General features: G+C 36.4%; 2 protein-coding genes across 6 annotated transcripts in view; one reads left to right on the top strand and one right to left on the bottom strand.

Moving 5' to 3' along the window:
• Nucleotides 1-18,261, top strand: part of HDAC9 (histone deacetylase 9) — a 518,734-nt gene that overhangs the window by 480,873 nt on the left and 19,600 nt on the right. For all 5 annotated transcript variants that reach the window (XM_087946939.1, XM_087946936.1, XM_087946937.1 and 2 more), the window contains 2 exons: nucleotides 4,227-4,311; nucleotides 14,198-14,345. In XM_087946939.1, coding sequence (XP_087803065.1) covers nucleotides 4,227-4,311; nucleotides 14,198-14,345 — 233 coding nt within the window. The remainder of the gene's footprint in view (nucleotides 1-4,226; nucleotides 4,312-14,197; nucleotides 14,346-18,261) is intronic.
• TWIST1 (twist family bHLH transcription factor 1) overlaps nucleotides 8,221-18,261 on the bottom strand; it is a 92,120-nt gene continuing 82,079 nt past the window's right edge. The window contains exon 5 of the transcript XR_015745918.1: nucleotides 8,221-8,447. The gene's annotated coding sequence lies outside the window, so the exon portion shown is untranslated. The remainder of the gene's footprint in view (nucleotides 8,448-18,261) is intronic.

Raw genomic sequence — 18,261 nt, 5'->3', positions numbered from 1 at the left:
AGCTTCTCTTGGTCCTCAGAATTTTTGCACCTCAGATAACCCTTCCTCTAAAGCCACTGTTTCTAGCATAAGCAGGTTTAAAATGTCCTCTGTTACATGAAAGTGCTCCCTCAACCTTCTATTCCAGCCCACTCATGGAATCTCAGAACTATTTGCTTGTGAAGTTCATCATGCTATAAAATAGCATCAGCTTCCAGTTCATCTCTGGCTGTTCTGGTTTGATGGATACCCTTTGAGTTGGTGTAGCCAGACCAATAACAGTTGTGTATTGTTTTTATCCATCCATTTAACATAATTTATGATCTTGTATTGTTACTTGATTACCATGTACCCATACATAGTGTAGTTCTTGCACACTCATTTGGATTAGCTATTCTAAAATTTCAGTAAAACAAGCAACAAAACAATCTACTCCTGAATTCTTTTTGTTTGATCAGTAGAAAAGACACAACAAGAACCAATTCTGTTGCCCTGGAATATTATGCCTCAGTTATAATGCATTTAACTTGGAAGGGAGTCCCATTAATTTCAATGTATTTGATTTCCAAGTATGTGTGCTTTGGACTACAGCCCAAATTTGGAAATTATACAGAAACCTAACTTGGATCTAAATCACACTTGCATTCCTATGAAGCCAGTGGGACCAACTTCTAAATGTAAGCTTTTAAGGTTACAGTATTACACTGAGAATCAGTTTGCTTTTTCCCAAGAGTATTTATGTCAGTTTATTATCACATTTTAAAGCTAGAAAGGACATGGATTGAGTCTATACGGATGTCCAAAATCCCAGGTTTCCAGACATTTGTTTGAAGTGGGAGAAGGACATCCATGGGTGCTGACTCCGTTCCTGACCATGTTATGCTAAGTGAAAAAGTCCAAGGTGCAATTATTCATTGGTTTGATAAATTATGCTTAGAATATTGTCATAGGGTGGAATTTTGTGTTGATGATATACCTAAGTTGACAGGATGCCTTGCCAAATGTACAAAGGATCTCACTTCATATATTAACTTCTGATGTGGAAATGTCAGGAGCGAAGCTGATTTGAATAGGCATTCTGGAGTACAGTTTAAAAAAAAAGACCTGGGCCTCTTTTGCTATTTCAGTTATATGACTGCTGAGTAGAGCTTGGGTGAAACCAAATTTGGCAGGAACTAGTGATTGTTTCTCTTTAAAGTCTCTTTTTAAACTTCCCTAGGGAGCCACTAAGAGGGATATTCTTTTTAGAAGTGTGAAAAGATTAAGCAGTTAGCTCCCTTCTGAAACCTGAAGTAAAAATACTGAATTCTTAATTGAGGTATTTGGGGTAAGGGAGATTAAGCTACTTCAAGATAATATGATGCACTCAGTTGGTGATTTGAAAGCAAATGCATTCATTATATAAGCAACTATCAAAACAGAAAGACTTGTTGTTTCAACTAATTAGAAGAAAAGCTTGAACTGCAAAGAATAAATTGCTTAGATGACTAATTGCTTGACATAATAGCATGAGACCAGTATTTTAAAGGCAAGATTTTTCCCCCTGATAATCTCTTACTTATCTTACCAGAAATTATAATTGAAGAAAAGTTCTTTGTGATTTAGAAATATATAGCATTTGACTTGAATGGAACATTTGCTAAAGAAAACTGTAGTTAGGTTGACTTTTAAATTCTCATCCTAAAGCTGAAATTTAGGGCCAATGCTGCCATTAGATAAAATGAGAAAAGCCACTTCTGCCAGCTGATTTAGGATGACATTCAATTGGAAGAGCAAAACATGTGACAGTTATTAAATTTATTTTTGTGTTTTTCCTGCTAAAGAAAAGTGGAACATGAAATTTTCTCCCTCAGGTGCCAGAATAACTTGATTGCTTTTAGTCTTTTGAACCTTGACTTGGGGAGACAGGAAGGAAACACCTGCTGCCCAGAGGCTGCAGAATGCTGACCATGGTGAGACTCTAACTGCATCTTCAAGTTATTGAGTAAAGGCAGTGAAAGTGACACTGGAAAAAATCCCCTAAAAGGAATAGATTTAATCCATGCAATCAAACATTATATCTTCATAGAATTGAGAATGAATCAAATATCAACACATATGGTGTATGTAAGTGCAAGAGCTCAAATCTCAGGACAGGAATAAGAATTTTTGAGACATAGGAGCAGAAATGAGCTGAGTCATGGACAAACGGACCCATCCTTTATAAAGTATTTTATTCCCTCTCAAATTTCCCATTTTTATATAAAACTGGGCAACTGCATGACTATGAGCTCACATTTCTTTATAAAGGCCCAGTGTACCTTGGCTCCCTTCACCCAGTGCGCTTAGAGATGCCATTTCTTTGAAAATGCTTTTCTCATACAGTACATGCCCAAATTTAAAAGCAAATGGAAGAAAACATAACAGAGGCCAAATGGGTTAGCTTCAACTGTTTACAAAAATATCCTTTGGTGTATCTTTTCAAGCATATCTGTCAACTGGTTCTGTTGCTCCTGCACTGACCTTAGTGAGTTGTTTATGTAAATTCTTTTATAAAGATGTATTTCCACTCTTTCAGTTTTTGTGCTCTTTGGCTCCAGCACTAATAGAATGCCAAGAAGCGTAGGAGTGAAGGTGATGTTGCAATGTCTGTCAGCTATAGAGTGATTCCTTTTGTTCACTGTTAGGTCTCATGATATTTTCCAGGGACACCCTCTTGTCTATTTAGTTTAATGATTTTAAAAATGGATCATTGCCATCAAAAATTATTCTCTGCAATGCAGATTCTCTCCTTCTCAAAGAAGACATGATTTGTTACAATCCCTGTTTTCTTTTTTAAGTGGTTCCTAACAAGAGTGCATCTGGGTCAAAAAAGGTGAGAGCATAATGATTCTACCTCAGGATTCTGATGAGGTTTTACTGACATGGTGCAGAAGCTGACAGAGGAACTGAGGCCAAAGTTCTAAATCGAATTTTTAGCTGTTTGCCAAAGCTGTAAAGGTGACACAAAGGGAGAATTATTAAATATACGAGAATAATTATATTATTATGTACTATATTTGCTTAGGTTCAACTTGCATATTGGTTAAATTATAACTTGTATCTATTATACTCATCCATTAATATTATCGGAACCGCCAATATGCACATATGACACACAGTAATATTAGCTTCGCATCTGGATTTGCATTCTTGATGCTTTAGGAACTAAATTTATTATCCTTTTGGTGAAGTTCTATCAACAACATGCCTCCCTTTTCAATAAATATATATGTTTAAAGTATTGCTTATTGCAACTATAGCTCAATAAATAATGCCATTCCAATAAACCTACCATTTTTATCGAGAAGGAATTATATCAATCAGGAATTTGAAAAATAAATCTATGTTAAAGCTAATATAAGGAACACAATTATTTTAGTTAATATCCAATTCATCTCTAGAATTAAGGCCAGATTAATTGGAATAACATTAAATATGGTTACTGGACTTTTATCTTCCCAATTTAAATAGTTTCAAACCTGCAAATACCAAGTTCTCTTTAATTTTGAAAGTATTTTTACTTACTTACTTACCTACTTACAGTAGAATTGTACCACATTACAAAGTTGTGTATGCAGATGACAAGCCTGTGTAAACAGTGACAATTTTTCCATAGTCTAAGTAAATACATCTATACATGCCAAATGGTTATACAGGAATATGAAGACAAATTTCAACATTACAAGCCATAATTGCACTATACATAAGATGCTACATTAACATAATATTATGTTTTACTCACAGGTATAGTGTAATGCACATCAAATTAATGTGCGAATTTTTTATTTTTTATTTTAGTCATATTAATTGTGGGGTGGATGTTTATATTGTATGATCTTTTCAATTCTAAAGCAGCTTCAGTAATGTTTTGTTTTGGTGTACAGCTGCACATATAGACATAGTGGAATTTGATTTGTGAGTAGCTTACCAAAATTACAGAAATAACTAACATTTTTAAATGACTATTACATAGACATGCACCTGCTCAAGAGTCTCTGTAAATTAGTCTTGCAGTCATTGGAAAGCCCCCTTGGAATTCAATTACATGGTTGAAAAATAGAAAGCAAAAACTATGTCTTTCTATGGAACAGCAAGGAAGAGTCACAATAAGTTATCTCTCTGACTGATAGTTTCAGAATTCAATATTTTTGATGTGCTTTTGTTTCCACTGAATTTTCAGTATATTCATACCCTTTTCTATTTGATTTCTTTTATTTTTTTTCCAGTTGGAACCCATCTCTGAAGACATTCTTCATCAAACACCTAATGTGAACGCAATAGTTTCCTTGCAAAAATCCACTGCAATTCATAGTAAGTTTCAGGGATTACTCATCTCTAAACATTTAGTATTGCCATTATTAACTGAACTGTCTTTTAGGATATGTAAACAATCCATTTTTTCTCACTGGTCATGGCATAAAAACTAAAAAGCATCATATAATCATCTGGTGAATTCTTCTTTCTCCCTCCATTAATAGAAGTTGCGAAATACCTTTTTTCTTTTTTGGGTCTTTTTGACAGCTCTCCCATAAACTGAAGCTTTAAATACCTGGGCAACTGTTTCTAATGAAAGTGGATTGTTTATATATATTGAGGAAACTCACATTCAAAGATGCGTGATAGGGCTCATTTTAGAGTCCATAATCTGTAAAGCTGGTGGCACATTTGAATTTTGAAGGCAAATTGAGGTAGATCAGAAAGCAACTAATAGTGATTGCTTCTCAGCATTGGCTTCAATGTCATAGTATATTTTCTATCCCTTGTAATTTACCTTTTATTTTTCTGGATATATGGGTACTCACTATTTCTGTTCTCTAAAAATACATACTGGTCATACAGTATATAAGTTTCCAAAATATTCCAAGTATTGCTGTAATATTGTGTTGGATGTATATTTTGCGTATATTCGTAGATATTGACTCTCAAATTGCAAATGGAGACATGGGTACTCTTTTTCTTATATTCATTTTTAAGTGCTTTGGTTTTATTGTATTGTGAACAGTTGCTGGGATGTATCCACAGTTTCGTTGTACTTGAATGACAATAAAGTTCTTCTAATTCTAATTCTAATATGTTTAAAATTCTAAATATAGCTGTTTTTCTAAGATGAATGTTGTACAGATAAATAATTCTAATGTTTTCAGTCATTTTGACAACTCTTCTATTTTTGCTCTTTTTGCTCTATTAGCTATGGTGTTAAATGTTAAAGATTTACACCATACACTCTGTATTTTATTGTTAAATCCCAATGTTTTTAACTTCTTTTTGAGCTACGCTGTTATGCTTTGCTATTAGCACGTTCATAAGTTAAACTTGTAGTAATTAACTATTGTATGGAGTGTTATGTCCTAGATGTTGATCTATATAAATTCAGAAATCTAAAAAAAAAATACATGATCATTCTAAAACTTTTTTCAATATTGCAGTCACACTAATAATCTATGAAATCAGATCCACATTTTTATATAAATCCCATTGTACCTTTTTTGCCAGAGTTTATATCTTCTCTTATAATTTTTCCAGATAATTTTGATACAGTTTGTGAAGGGTTTCATCTTTCTCTTTACATAACCTATATTTGCTATTGTTTTTAATGGTTTGAATTTTCATTTTTATTCAGTTGTTCTAAGTGCTTGTTCTTGAGCTGCAAATATTTGCCCTGCTGTTTCCTTCTTGATGGATCCAATATGGAGCTATTATCTAATTTTGCCACTGTCCATATTTTCCTCAGTTTTTTTTCAGATATTAACCTAAATTGCAGATGCTTATCTTTCCAATTTCTCATTTACTGGTATAACTGGGGAAAAGGTCATTGTTATTTATATGTGTTATTTAAGGTTTATAATAATTATGTATAATACAATAATATACTAGTATTACAATTTTAATGTAAATAATCTCTTAGAAAATAAAGATAGCTGGATCAGGATTCCTGATGTGTTTTTCAGAAGAGTGATGATAACCTTTATATGGAGTTTACAGACCCATCTTTGAATTACCATATTTTTCGGAGTATAAGATGCTCCCCCCCCCCAAAGTGGGTGGAAATGTCTATGCATCTCATACAGAAAATGTTGCCAAAGTCCGCCAACCCACTGGCCCTCACCCTTCTGCCTCTGCTCCCAGCAATTTGCCTCCTTTAGCACAGCCTGATTAGCACAAGCAGCTGATTGTCGGTTGGATAAGCCTCCTGACGATCAGCTGTTTCAGGCTGCAGGGATTGCCATCGCCTATTGCTGCCTCCATGCACCCCATTTTCGGCCTCTGCATCCCATTTTTGGCCTTCACGTGCCCCATTTTCCACCTGTTCCAATCCCCCATCTGGAATGGGCCAAAAATGGGGCTCACAGAGGCCAAAAAATGGGGCATGCGGAGGCAGAAAACGGGACACGCAGAGGCGGCAATAAGCAATGGTGATCCCTGAAGCCTGAAACAGTTGATCATCAGGAGGCTGATACAACCGACAATCAGCTGCTTGTGCCAAACAGGCTATGCTGAAGCTGACCAAGCTGTTTGCTGCAAGGAGACAAATTGCTGGGAGGCAGAGGCAAATTTGTTTTCTTGTTTTCCTTCCCAAAAGCTAGGTGTCTCTTATACCTCAGAGTGTCTTATACTCCGAAAAATATGGTATGTCAAGAATATACTAACTTTTTGGATCAAGGGCTACCACTAGAGGAATTTAAATTATTTAAAATAAACAGTCCAAATAAAAGAAAAGGTGGAGTTGCACTATATATAAGAAATAATTATATCTCTACAGAATTAGAGGACAATGATGATAAAAACTGTGTTTTTGAATGAATTTGTGGCAATATAAATGGGGGAAATGACATTGCCATAGGTGTATGCGAAAGCCCATCCAAACAAACAGAGAAAATAGATGAACTTTTTACTAGTCAGTTACTAAGATATGTAGTAAGCACATCACAAGAGTAATGCAGGACTTTAACTACCCTGACATTGACTGAGAGATCAACTCAGTACCAAATGGAAGATCAAACCAGGTTCCTGACAAACCTAGTAGACAACTTTGTATCTCAAAAAGTAGAGAAGGTAACTAGGGGATCAGCCATATTGGACTTAATTCTCACTAATAGAGATGAAATGATAGAAAGTGTTGAAACCATAGGAACCTTGGAATATTGGAATTCAACATTAAGCACAAGCACAAGCAATAGAACAAGGTCAAACTAGAGTCCTGGACTTTAAGAGAGCTAATTTCAATAAACTTAGAGAAAGCTTGGAAAGGACTCCATGATTGAGAATCGTCAAGGCGAAAACTTGGGAAACTTTAAAAACAGAGATTATAAAAGAACAGTCTAGCACAGGGGTATCAAACTCAAAGTCCATGGGCCAGATCTGGTCTGCTAGGTGCTTAAATCTGGCCCACGGGACCACTCTGGAAACAGAGAATGACCAGCCCCAGTCCCTCTGCCAGTGAAAATGGAGCTTGGGAGGCCGGTGCACAGCCCCCTGGGCCCCATTTTGGCTGTGATGGCTTCCTGCAGCCTTCTGCCATTGACAGCAGAGGTCACCGTGGGCCCCTTTTTCAGTGATGGCTTCCTGCAGCCCTCTGCCAACTAAAGCACACGGCCCTCCAACCTCCATTTTCACTGGCAGAGGGCTGCACAAGGCCATCGCAGCCGGCCATGCCCCCTCCACCCTCTTGAGGTCAAACACAACCCTGATGTGGCCCTCAATGAAATCAAGTTTGGTACCTCTGGTCTGGCCCAATATCAATGAAGAAGAAAAATAACAGCTCTCAAAAGAAACCAGCATGGCTACATAAAGAACTGTATGATAAATTGAAAGACAAAAGGGACAATATAAAAAGTGGAAGGGTGGGCACATAACTAAGGCAGAATATAAGCTATTTACCTGAGCATGCATAGATGAAGTGAGGAAAGCTACAGCTCAATATGAACTAAGGCTTGAGACAAAAGTCAAAAATAACAACAATAAAAAAAGCTTCTTTCAACATGTAAAAAAACAAGAAAAAAAATCAAAGAAATGATTGGTCCATTAGTGGAAGAAATTGGCAAAGGGGTGACAAGCAACAGGGAGAAAGCAGAACTGCTTAGCCTTAACTCATTTTTTGCTTGCGTCTTTATACAAAAGGGAAAAACAGCCCAACCTATTAAAAGCAGTACCGTAAAAAACAGATTAGGAATACAAATTCAAATAGATAAGAAAATGGTAAGTCAGTACCTGTCTTTCCTTGACAAGTTCAACTCACTGAACCAGATGTATTACACTCCAAAGTTCTGAAGGAACTGGCAGCTGTGATTTCAGAACCATTGAACGATATCTTTCAAAGATCCTGGAGCACCAGGGAACTACCAGAGGACTGGAAAAGAGCTGATGTACTTCTGATCTTCAAAAAGTGGGTGGGGAATTACATCCAAGAACTTCAGACCTATCAGCCTGACCTCATACCTGGGAAGATTCTAGAAAAGATAAGCAATGAATCACTGAACACCTAGAGGCAAACAAAGTCATAATCAAAAGCCAAGATGGGTTTGTCAAAAACAGATTGTGTCAGACAAATCTTGTTGCATTTTTCAACCAAGTGACAAAATTAGTGTACCAGAAGAATGCTGGAAATTATTAAGAAGAGATTGGACAACTATTTGTATGAAGTGGTATAGGGTTTCCTGCCTGGGCTAGAAGGCCTCCAAGACCTTCCAACTCTGTTATTCTATTCTAGGCATTGTCAAAGCTGGATGTGAATAATTCCTGAATTATATTAATATCTTGATCAATATCTTCTCCTCTTATGGATGGTATGTGTCTTCAATCTTGAGTCCTCTACCAGAGATCTGGGAGTTTGAGGCTACTGCGCAGGACCTTAGCAGTTCCTAGTCCTGCACTCCTCTGGACAGAAAGTTCTGATGTCATTCCTGGGATCTCTTGGAGCCACTCTCCCAGTTTAGGAGTCACAGCCTCAAGTTCTTACTGGAACCACTTTATTTTATTTTCCATATCCTGACCAATTTCTCCTTCAGGTCCTTGTACTTCTTTATATTCTCATTCTTTCTTCTTGATTCTCATACTCTTTCTTCCTGATTTGCTACCACTACATTTATCACCATGGCTGTCTTTTGGTCTTTGTCTGTTATCATAATGTCTGGTAGGTTGGCTAGTACCTGCCTGTCTGTCAGGATCTGGAAGTCTAATTGAATCTTAATTTCCTTATTCTTCAATCTTCTATGGGATGTCCATCTGGACTTAGGAAGGTCTAGCCCATATTCCATGCAAATGTTCTTGTACACAATGCAAGCTGCCACTATATACTGAACTGTCTTTGAGTCATATCTAGTGTGTATTGAACTGCACTTTGGGTCCTGTCTAGTGTGGTAGACCCACTTTTATGGAGCTGCTGCTTAGTGTCTGTTTTTGTGCTGCTAGAATCAGTGCCTTAGTACTGTCTTGTAGACTAGCCCATTCCAGTCACTAATAGTATTTCCCAATGTCTACCATCCTAGCATCTGTTAATGGTACATCCCATGCAAAGTCTTGTAAGCTTCAGAAAGGTGTTTTCTTTTGAATAAAGTTTATGTAAACACTCTTTCGAAGCTGTTTGTTGACCTCTTCTACTACTAAAACACAGTAAAGCCCTTGCATTGCTTCACATTAAGGTGTTTCAAACCTTTGTCTGATAGTACCAATAACCAGAAGGGTTTTTTGCAACTGCACATGAAAGATTCTTTCAGAACTAAACTTCCCAAACAAGATTTCTGTATAACACAAAGGCAATCTTACCACTTCAGCAAGAAAACTGCATCCTACCAAGCAAAACACAGCCGTTTTGCAAAGCCAAAGGCAGAGAAATAAGAAAAAAAAAATCTTATTTCCACAACTGACAGGGAAATATTTGGGATAGTTTACATTTTTTTTTAACAAAAAAGAACTGAACACAATTTTGTGAGTGTTACAATACATTTTCATTCTGCCTGCTTAGAAAAATGATCAAAGCAAACATGAGGACATTGAGTGTTGTGCTGATTTCATTGAAAGGAATAGGAAAAGTGAAAGTGTCCCTACTTTGGCCAATTGTTATTAGCACATTTGTGAGATTTTGAGTCAGATGAAATTTGAAGGATGCAGTTATAGAAGGCCAAAATTCTAGCTGTGGGCTACTATTATTTGAAATTTTAATGCCCTTACAGAAGCTCAGAAATGAACCATGGAATATCATTTAATTTATAGCAAAGTAGAATATTATTCCTATTGCAATATATTTAGATTGCTTACCCATATGCTTGTTCTTGAAACACCCACTCAGCCACTTTGTGAACACTGAAATCCATAAATAAATGGGATTGAATACTTTGTTCCCTGCAAATGGTGACTGTGGCTTAATGGTCTGTGAGAACATTGTGGAATATCTCTATAACTTGGTTTGTTTGCTTTATTGTAGTTTCTAAGTAGTTCGATAATAATGTTATTTTTGTATTTTTACATGCTATTTTTCCAGATCTAACAATTATGCTGCCTTAAACATAGGAGGACATGGGGAATGTCAAGCATTTTACAAGTTGGAAAAAAGCCAATTTTCTGATGCTTTTAGTGCATTTTCATACATTACTCAGAAGCAAGTCCTATTGAGTTCAGATGGGACTTAGTCTAAGTTAAGTGGGTATAGGGTTGCAGCTGGGAATCTTAATTTTGTAATGTATTTCAGACTTTATCCCCATAAAATCCTCCATTATATATAGATCCTAGTAACAACTTAAGGAGTTCTGGTAATTTCTTTCAAAGGAACTGTCTCCATATCATGTTGCATAAGTTGATCAAGCTAGTTTTCTTTTACCTTCTCCTTTGCCAGTTTACCACTTTTAATAAGAACAGAACAGAATACCAGAATTGGAAGGGACCTTATAGATCATCTAGTCCAACCCCCCCAAACCACTCTGGCTCAGTGGTGGTCGGTGACTGAAACACATAAGGGAATATCTCTCGTACCACCTTGAATCTGGAAGCAGTTCCACAGGTGGAAGGCCAGGGGTGGGATTCCACCAGTTCGCACCTATTCGCTAGAACCGGTTGTTAACATTCTAAGCAGTTCGGAGAACTGGTTGTTAGAAGAAATTACTGGCCTAATCCTGTAAGGAAGGCAGGAAGGAGGCATTCTGGTGTTGCTTACAGAAACTGCCTCTCCGTTAACCCTTATTACATTCTTGGCAGGACTAGACTTCCTGTCTCAAGAACGTCTCTGGAGGGTTTTTTTCCTCCTTTGCTGGTACTTTGCTTGTGTGGAGTGACCATTCAAAGTTACAATGGCACTGAAAAAAGTGACATGACCATTTTTCACACTTACAACTGTTGCAGCATCCCCACAGTCACAAGAGGCCAGGCGAGGAGATGCGTGCCTTGATGTGAGTGATGTTGAGTTGGCCATGCCTAGCCAGTCACATGACTACCAAGCCACACCCACCAACTAAGCCACATCCACAGAACCGGTTGTTAAAAAATCTGAATCCCACCACTTTGGAAGGCGTAGACATTTTGTTGAGGTACCAAACAGATGGATGAAAGAAACCCTGCCTCTTGATTTAAACTGTGCTGCAGCAAAAAGCAAGTTGCTTCCAATTTAGTTTCGAGTCATTGTATTTATAGCTGGATTTTAATATAGTTTAATAAAAATAACTCACATTTTCTTTGCTGGAAACCTAGCACAGACTTCTCATTTACCTTTGCTTGAAGTCTTCTAGCAAAGTATTGGCTGGTAGAATGGTAGAGGACGCAATTCTAGCACTACATATACTATAACTAATGAGATTCATTAACTATTTTTGGCTTGGTAAAAGAATCCAAAAGAGTTTTCCCACCCAGCTTCCCAAGGATCATACCAAGATTTGATACAATACAACCATACCAGTTTAAGTGATGCAAGACAGTTTTAAAGGTAACCTTGTTTAGAGACGTGTAGCAGGAAAAAAATCAGCCGTGGCGGCTATACTGAAAATTTTGAATTTATACTAACATGGTCAATAAAAACAGTTCACTATCAAAGATGCTTTTCATATATGTTTACAGCAATTTTTGGAATTTAATTGAATCAATTAAATCTGAAAAGTTTGAATTAATGCACATTTTCATTTCAGTTTTAGATTTTTCTAATTTATCTCTTTCTGTTAAGTAGAATTTTCAAAATCTTAAGCTGTATTCAATGTACTAGTCTTCAAAGTGATACAAGATCCTTCATTAATCATATGCAGATTGCAAGTTCTAGCCTCTAGAGATCTGAAAAAGTTTAAAGTCATTACTCCAATGATTCTGAAAACTGTTTTGAGTATTCTATGAAAAAGCTGTCTTCTCCATAAAGTTTATTCTAAGTTCCCAGGAATATTCTTAAACTTATCTGTAGCAGATCTTTGGAAGAAATACAAACCTAGCCAGACTATACTCCAAACTCCCAATTAGAAAGGAGTAAGTCAGATTTCATTAAATTGGTTCCTTCCTTCAATGTTCTGTGAACCTAACTCCCAAAATTGTTCTGTGGAATTGTTGAGGTGTCAATTCTAGCACGTATGGAGTACACACCAGGGAAATTTTATCAGAAAAATAGGTGTGTGCTATTCATAAATATTATTCATAATTCAAAATATTTTTGTCTATTTATCTGGTTTGTTTCTTTAAAAAAAGTTATATCAGCAGGAATTTAAAAACTCTTTTTTAAAAAACCCAAAGATTATATTATTTTCATTATTATTTTATCCTGAATTTTTAACAGATATTTAGTCATCTCAAGGCACACCTAGTGCTCCTATTTTCCCTATAACAGCAACTTTTTGAGGTGGGGTTGGTCTGAAAGACCTAAGACTGATCTAAAGCCAACCAGCCAGCGTTCATGCGTAAGGGAGACCTAGAATTCACACTTTCCTGGTTTCTATCCACTGTTTCTTTCCTGGTTTCTATCTACTATTTCTTGGTTTGTACCAAACTGGTTTATGAATCAGTATTTCATTTCCTATCTCTTTTGAATGCTTCCTTATAATATATGGCCCTATATCAAAGAGAGATAGATTGGTGTAATAGTTAAGGCATCGAATTAGAAATTGGGAGGCCACAAATTAATCCTGCCTTAGGCACAAAGCCAGCAGGGTGATCTTGGGCTAGTTCCTATCTCTCAACCCTAGGAAGGGATGCACTTCTGAAATCTAGCCAAGAAAACCTCAGGGACTTATCAAGGTGGTCATTAGGAATCAACAGATTCGAAGACATCAAAAGAAAAGGGAAAAGTCTAGTGTATATCAGGGGTCCCCAACCACCGGGCCGCGGACCGGTACCGGGCCGCGGAACAAGTCCTACCGGGCCGCTGGCTTGCTGGGTGCCGCCATCTTTTTTTGATGAAAAAGTGCTTCCGGTGAGCTTTTCCGGTAGAAAGCTCACCGGAAGCATGTTTTCATCAAAAGATATGGCGCTAGCGCTTCGTGAGCTTTTCCAGGTAGAAAGCCATTTCTACCGGAAAAGCTCACCGAGCGCTGGCGCCATCTTTTTGATGAAAAAGTGCTTCCGGTGATGTCACCGGAAGCACTTTTTCATCAAAAAAAGATGGCGGCGCCCAGCTGATGCCGGTACCGGGCCGTGGCGCCCAGCTGATGCCGGTACCGGGCCGCGGCGTAAAAAAGGTTGGGGATCACTGGTGTATATAATCATGTCAAATAAATTATTGTTTTAGTACATCTCCTGATGTGTATAGATGAAATAACGTCCAGAACTAACGAACCTGATTTTTCCGATAGAAAAATATATTACTATTAGAAAGATCAGTTCTGGTCTTTCCAGTTTCTGCTCCTGTCATAGTCATTTCTGGATTGCTCTTTATCTTCATCCAGCCCATTTCTTCCAGTTCTAAGAAATGCCAGATCTTTAAAATATTGATAGTGTAGTAAATACTCATTCTACAGAAATAAAAACCTTAGTAGTTCCTTTTCAGATACTCGGAGTTCATTAAATTCTGTGCTGATCTTTTCAGTGTATTACTTTCTCAGAAGGCTGTGACATAGACCTTGGAAAGAGAGAGAACTTTCCAACTTGGCACCGAGGCCCATAACTTCATCGCAGTCATTTGGAATCCCAGTTATTCATATTCATATGCTTAGAAGCTCTCTGTGTTGGACTTAAGCATCTACTTGGGCTTATACCACCGTGCTAGTGAAATTTCCCATAAATTATGGTGTGTTTTCTTTAGGGAAGTACTGGAAGTCTGTGAAGCCTTACATCGTGCCAGTTAGCTGTAAGCTGGCTGAAACCCAAGAGAGAGAGGAGACAGAGGCAGTCTCAGCCATGGCCTTACTTTCAGTGGATGTTGAGCAGTCTTTTCTACCAGGACATGGCAGGTAAGTCCAACATCTTAGACATTGACAGTGTCAAATAAATTAGTGGCATGACTGAGAAAATACATCGAAAGCTCTATTTTCTTTCTCTTTTAATTTTTAAAGCCCAGGCTATTTTGTGTAACTAATCAGTGGAATGGCTTGCCTCCAGAATTTGTGGATGCTCCAACACTAGAGGTTTTTAAGAAGAAATGGACAACTATTTGTCTCAAGTGTTACAGGGTTACAGGGGGTTGGACTAGAAGACCTCCAAGGTCCCTTCCAACGCTGTTATTCCATTAAACTTTTTTTTAAACTGGAAATGCAGAGAAAAATACTACATGGGTTTGGAATTCTTATTTCAGGTGCTTAGGAATTGGCTCATCTTTACAACTGGTGCAATGTCCCACAATCATGTGACCACAATTTGTGACATTTTTGTCAGTTTCAAGCAAAACCACCCATTCATAAGAATGTGTTTACAGTTATGAATGCAGCCTTGGCTTAATGCAGATTTGCTTTATAATCGTGGTGATTAAGTTAATGACTGTCACAAAAACTATTAGGAAATCAGATTCAATCGTGTGGGTGCCTCTACTTATGACTGGAAATACCAAAGAAAGTAGGAAATGTAGTTCCAGTTGTAATCATAAATTAAGTACTGTCTGTAGTTTATTTCTTTATCTGTAGTTTATTACCACACATGCAACATTGTTGTTGTTTATTACCATGTCTAAGATTTTTTTTTGAAAGGATTGAAGATCCTAAGAAAAGGACAATTACTATGTTACTCTTCTTCTTCTTCCCCTTCCTCCCCTCCTGCCTCTCCTCCTCCTCTTCCTAGAGAATTCCTGCAAGTGCAGGGTCTGCCTTTCGGGTCATTGAACACCACTTTGCACGTTCAGCTGTGTCTTCAGGGCACAGGCCCGCGGTTTGCATATCTATGTTACTGATACTATGTTCCTAAGGTTAAACAAAGCATGTCCCCTTTAAAGCTTTCAAAAACAGCCGCTAAGAGAAGAATCATACATTATTTTTTAAAAAAGAAATCTTTGCTGCACCTGGAATGTAACATTAATGTCCACTAATGTTGTAATAAGTGGGTCAAAAGTTCACCAAGTAATATCTTTAGTATCAGAAGCACTGAGCAAGACAAAGCTTCATGAAAAAAGATGAACAAGTCATTCCCATTAATGTGCTAAATGATATTCCCAAATCCCAGTCCAATTGGATTTCATGTTAGGTCATTATTATTCTCACTATACCCTTTATGGCATAATCATACAATCATGCAAACTTTCAAACCCTCCCTTCTCCACTCTTTATACATTTTCCCATAGATTCCTTCTATGTTTTTAGACCTCATAAACATTAAATATTCATTGAGGAAACAATGCTCAAGCAGCAATTTTGTTAAGTTAATGAAGATTAATAAGAAAGTCTACTCAAGGCATGCTTAGATATTGTATAGGCTCCTAACATGGAAACTAGGAAACTCAGTTACAGAAATGAATTTGAAATGAAATATTGGGTTTCACAGAGATTCTCCCAATGCTTTTTGGGAAATAAAAGCAGGCAAAGAGTATTTGAATCTTCATTCAGAACCTTACGAATTCAGTTTATCAGTTTCAAGTAAAGGAATCTTCAAGAACTTACAAGAAGTAAAGCCAGTGTGACTGAAGCATATGATGAAATAATCCTGCTGAATCTTTGCATGTGTTGTTTTTGTTAATAGCTATATGAAAAGACATCTGGGAACCCCAATGTGTGCTTCCTAGAATTTCATGATGAAATAAAGATGAAATATAAATACATAATTATATGTAGTTGTGTGCTGTTCAACCAAAAAGGGCCACAGAGGAGCTTGCAAAAATCAATATGACAATTTATGTCCACAGGGTTGCACACAATAATTGCATTAGCATCATTTCATTTTAATTTAGAGATAATGTATTATGATTTTCTTATGTATACATATTTCCTAGCAAATTTTAGAAGACCCTTAAGAGTCTGCCCTTAGTTTTTTTTTAAATTTTTAAATTTTAAAATAAAGTTTATTAAAGAATCATACATTTAAAACATTTAAAAAACAAACAAACATATAAATGGATATATATACATATATACATTTTGCAGCAAAAAGTTGAGCAATGGTTACACATTTTTTAACATTTTTTAACAATGATGTGATCTGCCTTGTTACAATACCTTCTTCGTCCTTTCAATGCCTTAGTTTCACAAAATGCTTTATGATAAAATGCACGTCTTCAATAACTTTATAGCTTATCCAGTTGTCAAATATTTCCTTTTCTTTAACCATTCATACCAGCAATTCCATGTTTTATAATAATCACTATCTTGGTTATTTTTTAGTAGTTTAGTTAGGCTATCCATTTCTGCGCACTCGTGAATTTTTTTGATGACCATCTCCTCTGAAGAGGTGGTAGACAATTTCCAAATTTGTGCATAGCTTATTCTAGCTGCCGTTATAATGTGTAGAATTAAATATTTGTATTTTTTTTTTCCATTTTTGAATCTATCATACCCAGCAAGAAAGTTTCGGGTTCAAGTTTTACTTCTTGTTTAGTTATATTTAAAATCTAATTTTTGATATTTTTCCAAAACTTTTGCGCAAATGGACAGGTCCACCACATATGAAAATATGTTCCCTGGACGCAGTTACACTTCCAACAGTTTGGGGGAAGGTTCGGGAACATCTTAGCTAGTCTCGCGGGTGGCAAGTACCAAAGATACACCATTTTATAGAGGTTCTCTTTATACGAGGCTGACATAGTTAATTTGTAGTTTGTTTCCCAAATATTTTCCCACTTGTTTAATTCAATACTGTGGCCCACATTTTTTGCCCAAATTATCATACACTCTTTGATTGTTTCTTCTTTTAGTTTATAATCCAATAGATATTTATATATTTTACTAATCATCTTCCTTTCCTCTCCTTGCCAAATTTTATCTAATTCTTGGTAGGTCATGTTAAAACCAAATTGTTCTTTATCTTTTGTATCTGCGCATAGGGCCACCTCTTTTCCTAAAATTTGTATTTGATTCCTAGCCTTTAACTCTCCATTTTGATGTAATAAATCTTTATATCTTACAATATTGTCAAAATCTAAGACATTTGGATGTGTAACTGCCTCCATTGTGGATAACCACAGTGGGACCTTGCAATAATGTACTTTTTTAATGTTTTCCCAAATATTTAATAGCACATTCCTTATATAATGCCTTTGAAAGTGGTGTTTACTCTTTCCATCCCACATAAATGCGTGCCATCCAAGTTGGAGATCAGAACCCTCTAGTGTTAAAATCCTTTTGTTTATCAAATTAACCCAGTCTTTAAGCCAAGTTGCTATCGCAGCATGGTAATATATTTCAAAATCTGGAAGACCAAAGCCTCCTTTCTTTCTATCATCTTGCAATAATTTATATTTTATTCTGGGTTTTTTCCCTTGCCATATAAATTTGGATATATGTTTATTTAGTTCTTCAAAAAAGCTTTTTTCCAACTTGATTGGCACCGTCTGAAATAGAAGCAAGAATTTTGGCAGAACGTTCATTTTTACTAATGCAATATGGCCCAATAAAGATATTTGTAGTTTACCCCAATTATCTAAGTCTTTAAAGATTTGAATTGTTAATTTATCATAATTATCTTTTTTAATTGATGAGCACCTAGCTGTCAGCCATATCCCCAAATATTTTACTTTATTTACCACCTGTATCCCTAATTATTTTTAGTTCTTCCTTTTGTTCATTTGTACAGTTTTTTGTTACCACTTTTGTTTTTTCTTTATTAATTTTTAACCCTGCAACCTTTCCATATTGTTCTATTTCTTTCATCAAAATAGGTGTCGTTTCCAGGGGATCTTCCACTATAAAGGACATATCATCAGCAAATGCTTGAAGTTTGTACTCATTTTAA

This window comes from Notechis scutatus, chromosome Z (genome assembly GCF_049901735.1).
Source record: "Notechis scutatus isolate UNSWTSFEM ecotype Mainland chromosome Z, rNotScu1.2, whole genome shotgun sequence".
Classification (NCBI taxonomy): Eukaryota; Metazoa; Chordata; class Lepidosauria; order Squamata; family Elapidae; genus Notechis; species Notechis scutatus.
This window is presented reverse-complemented; position numbering and strand designations above follow the sequence as displayed.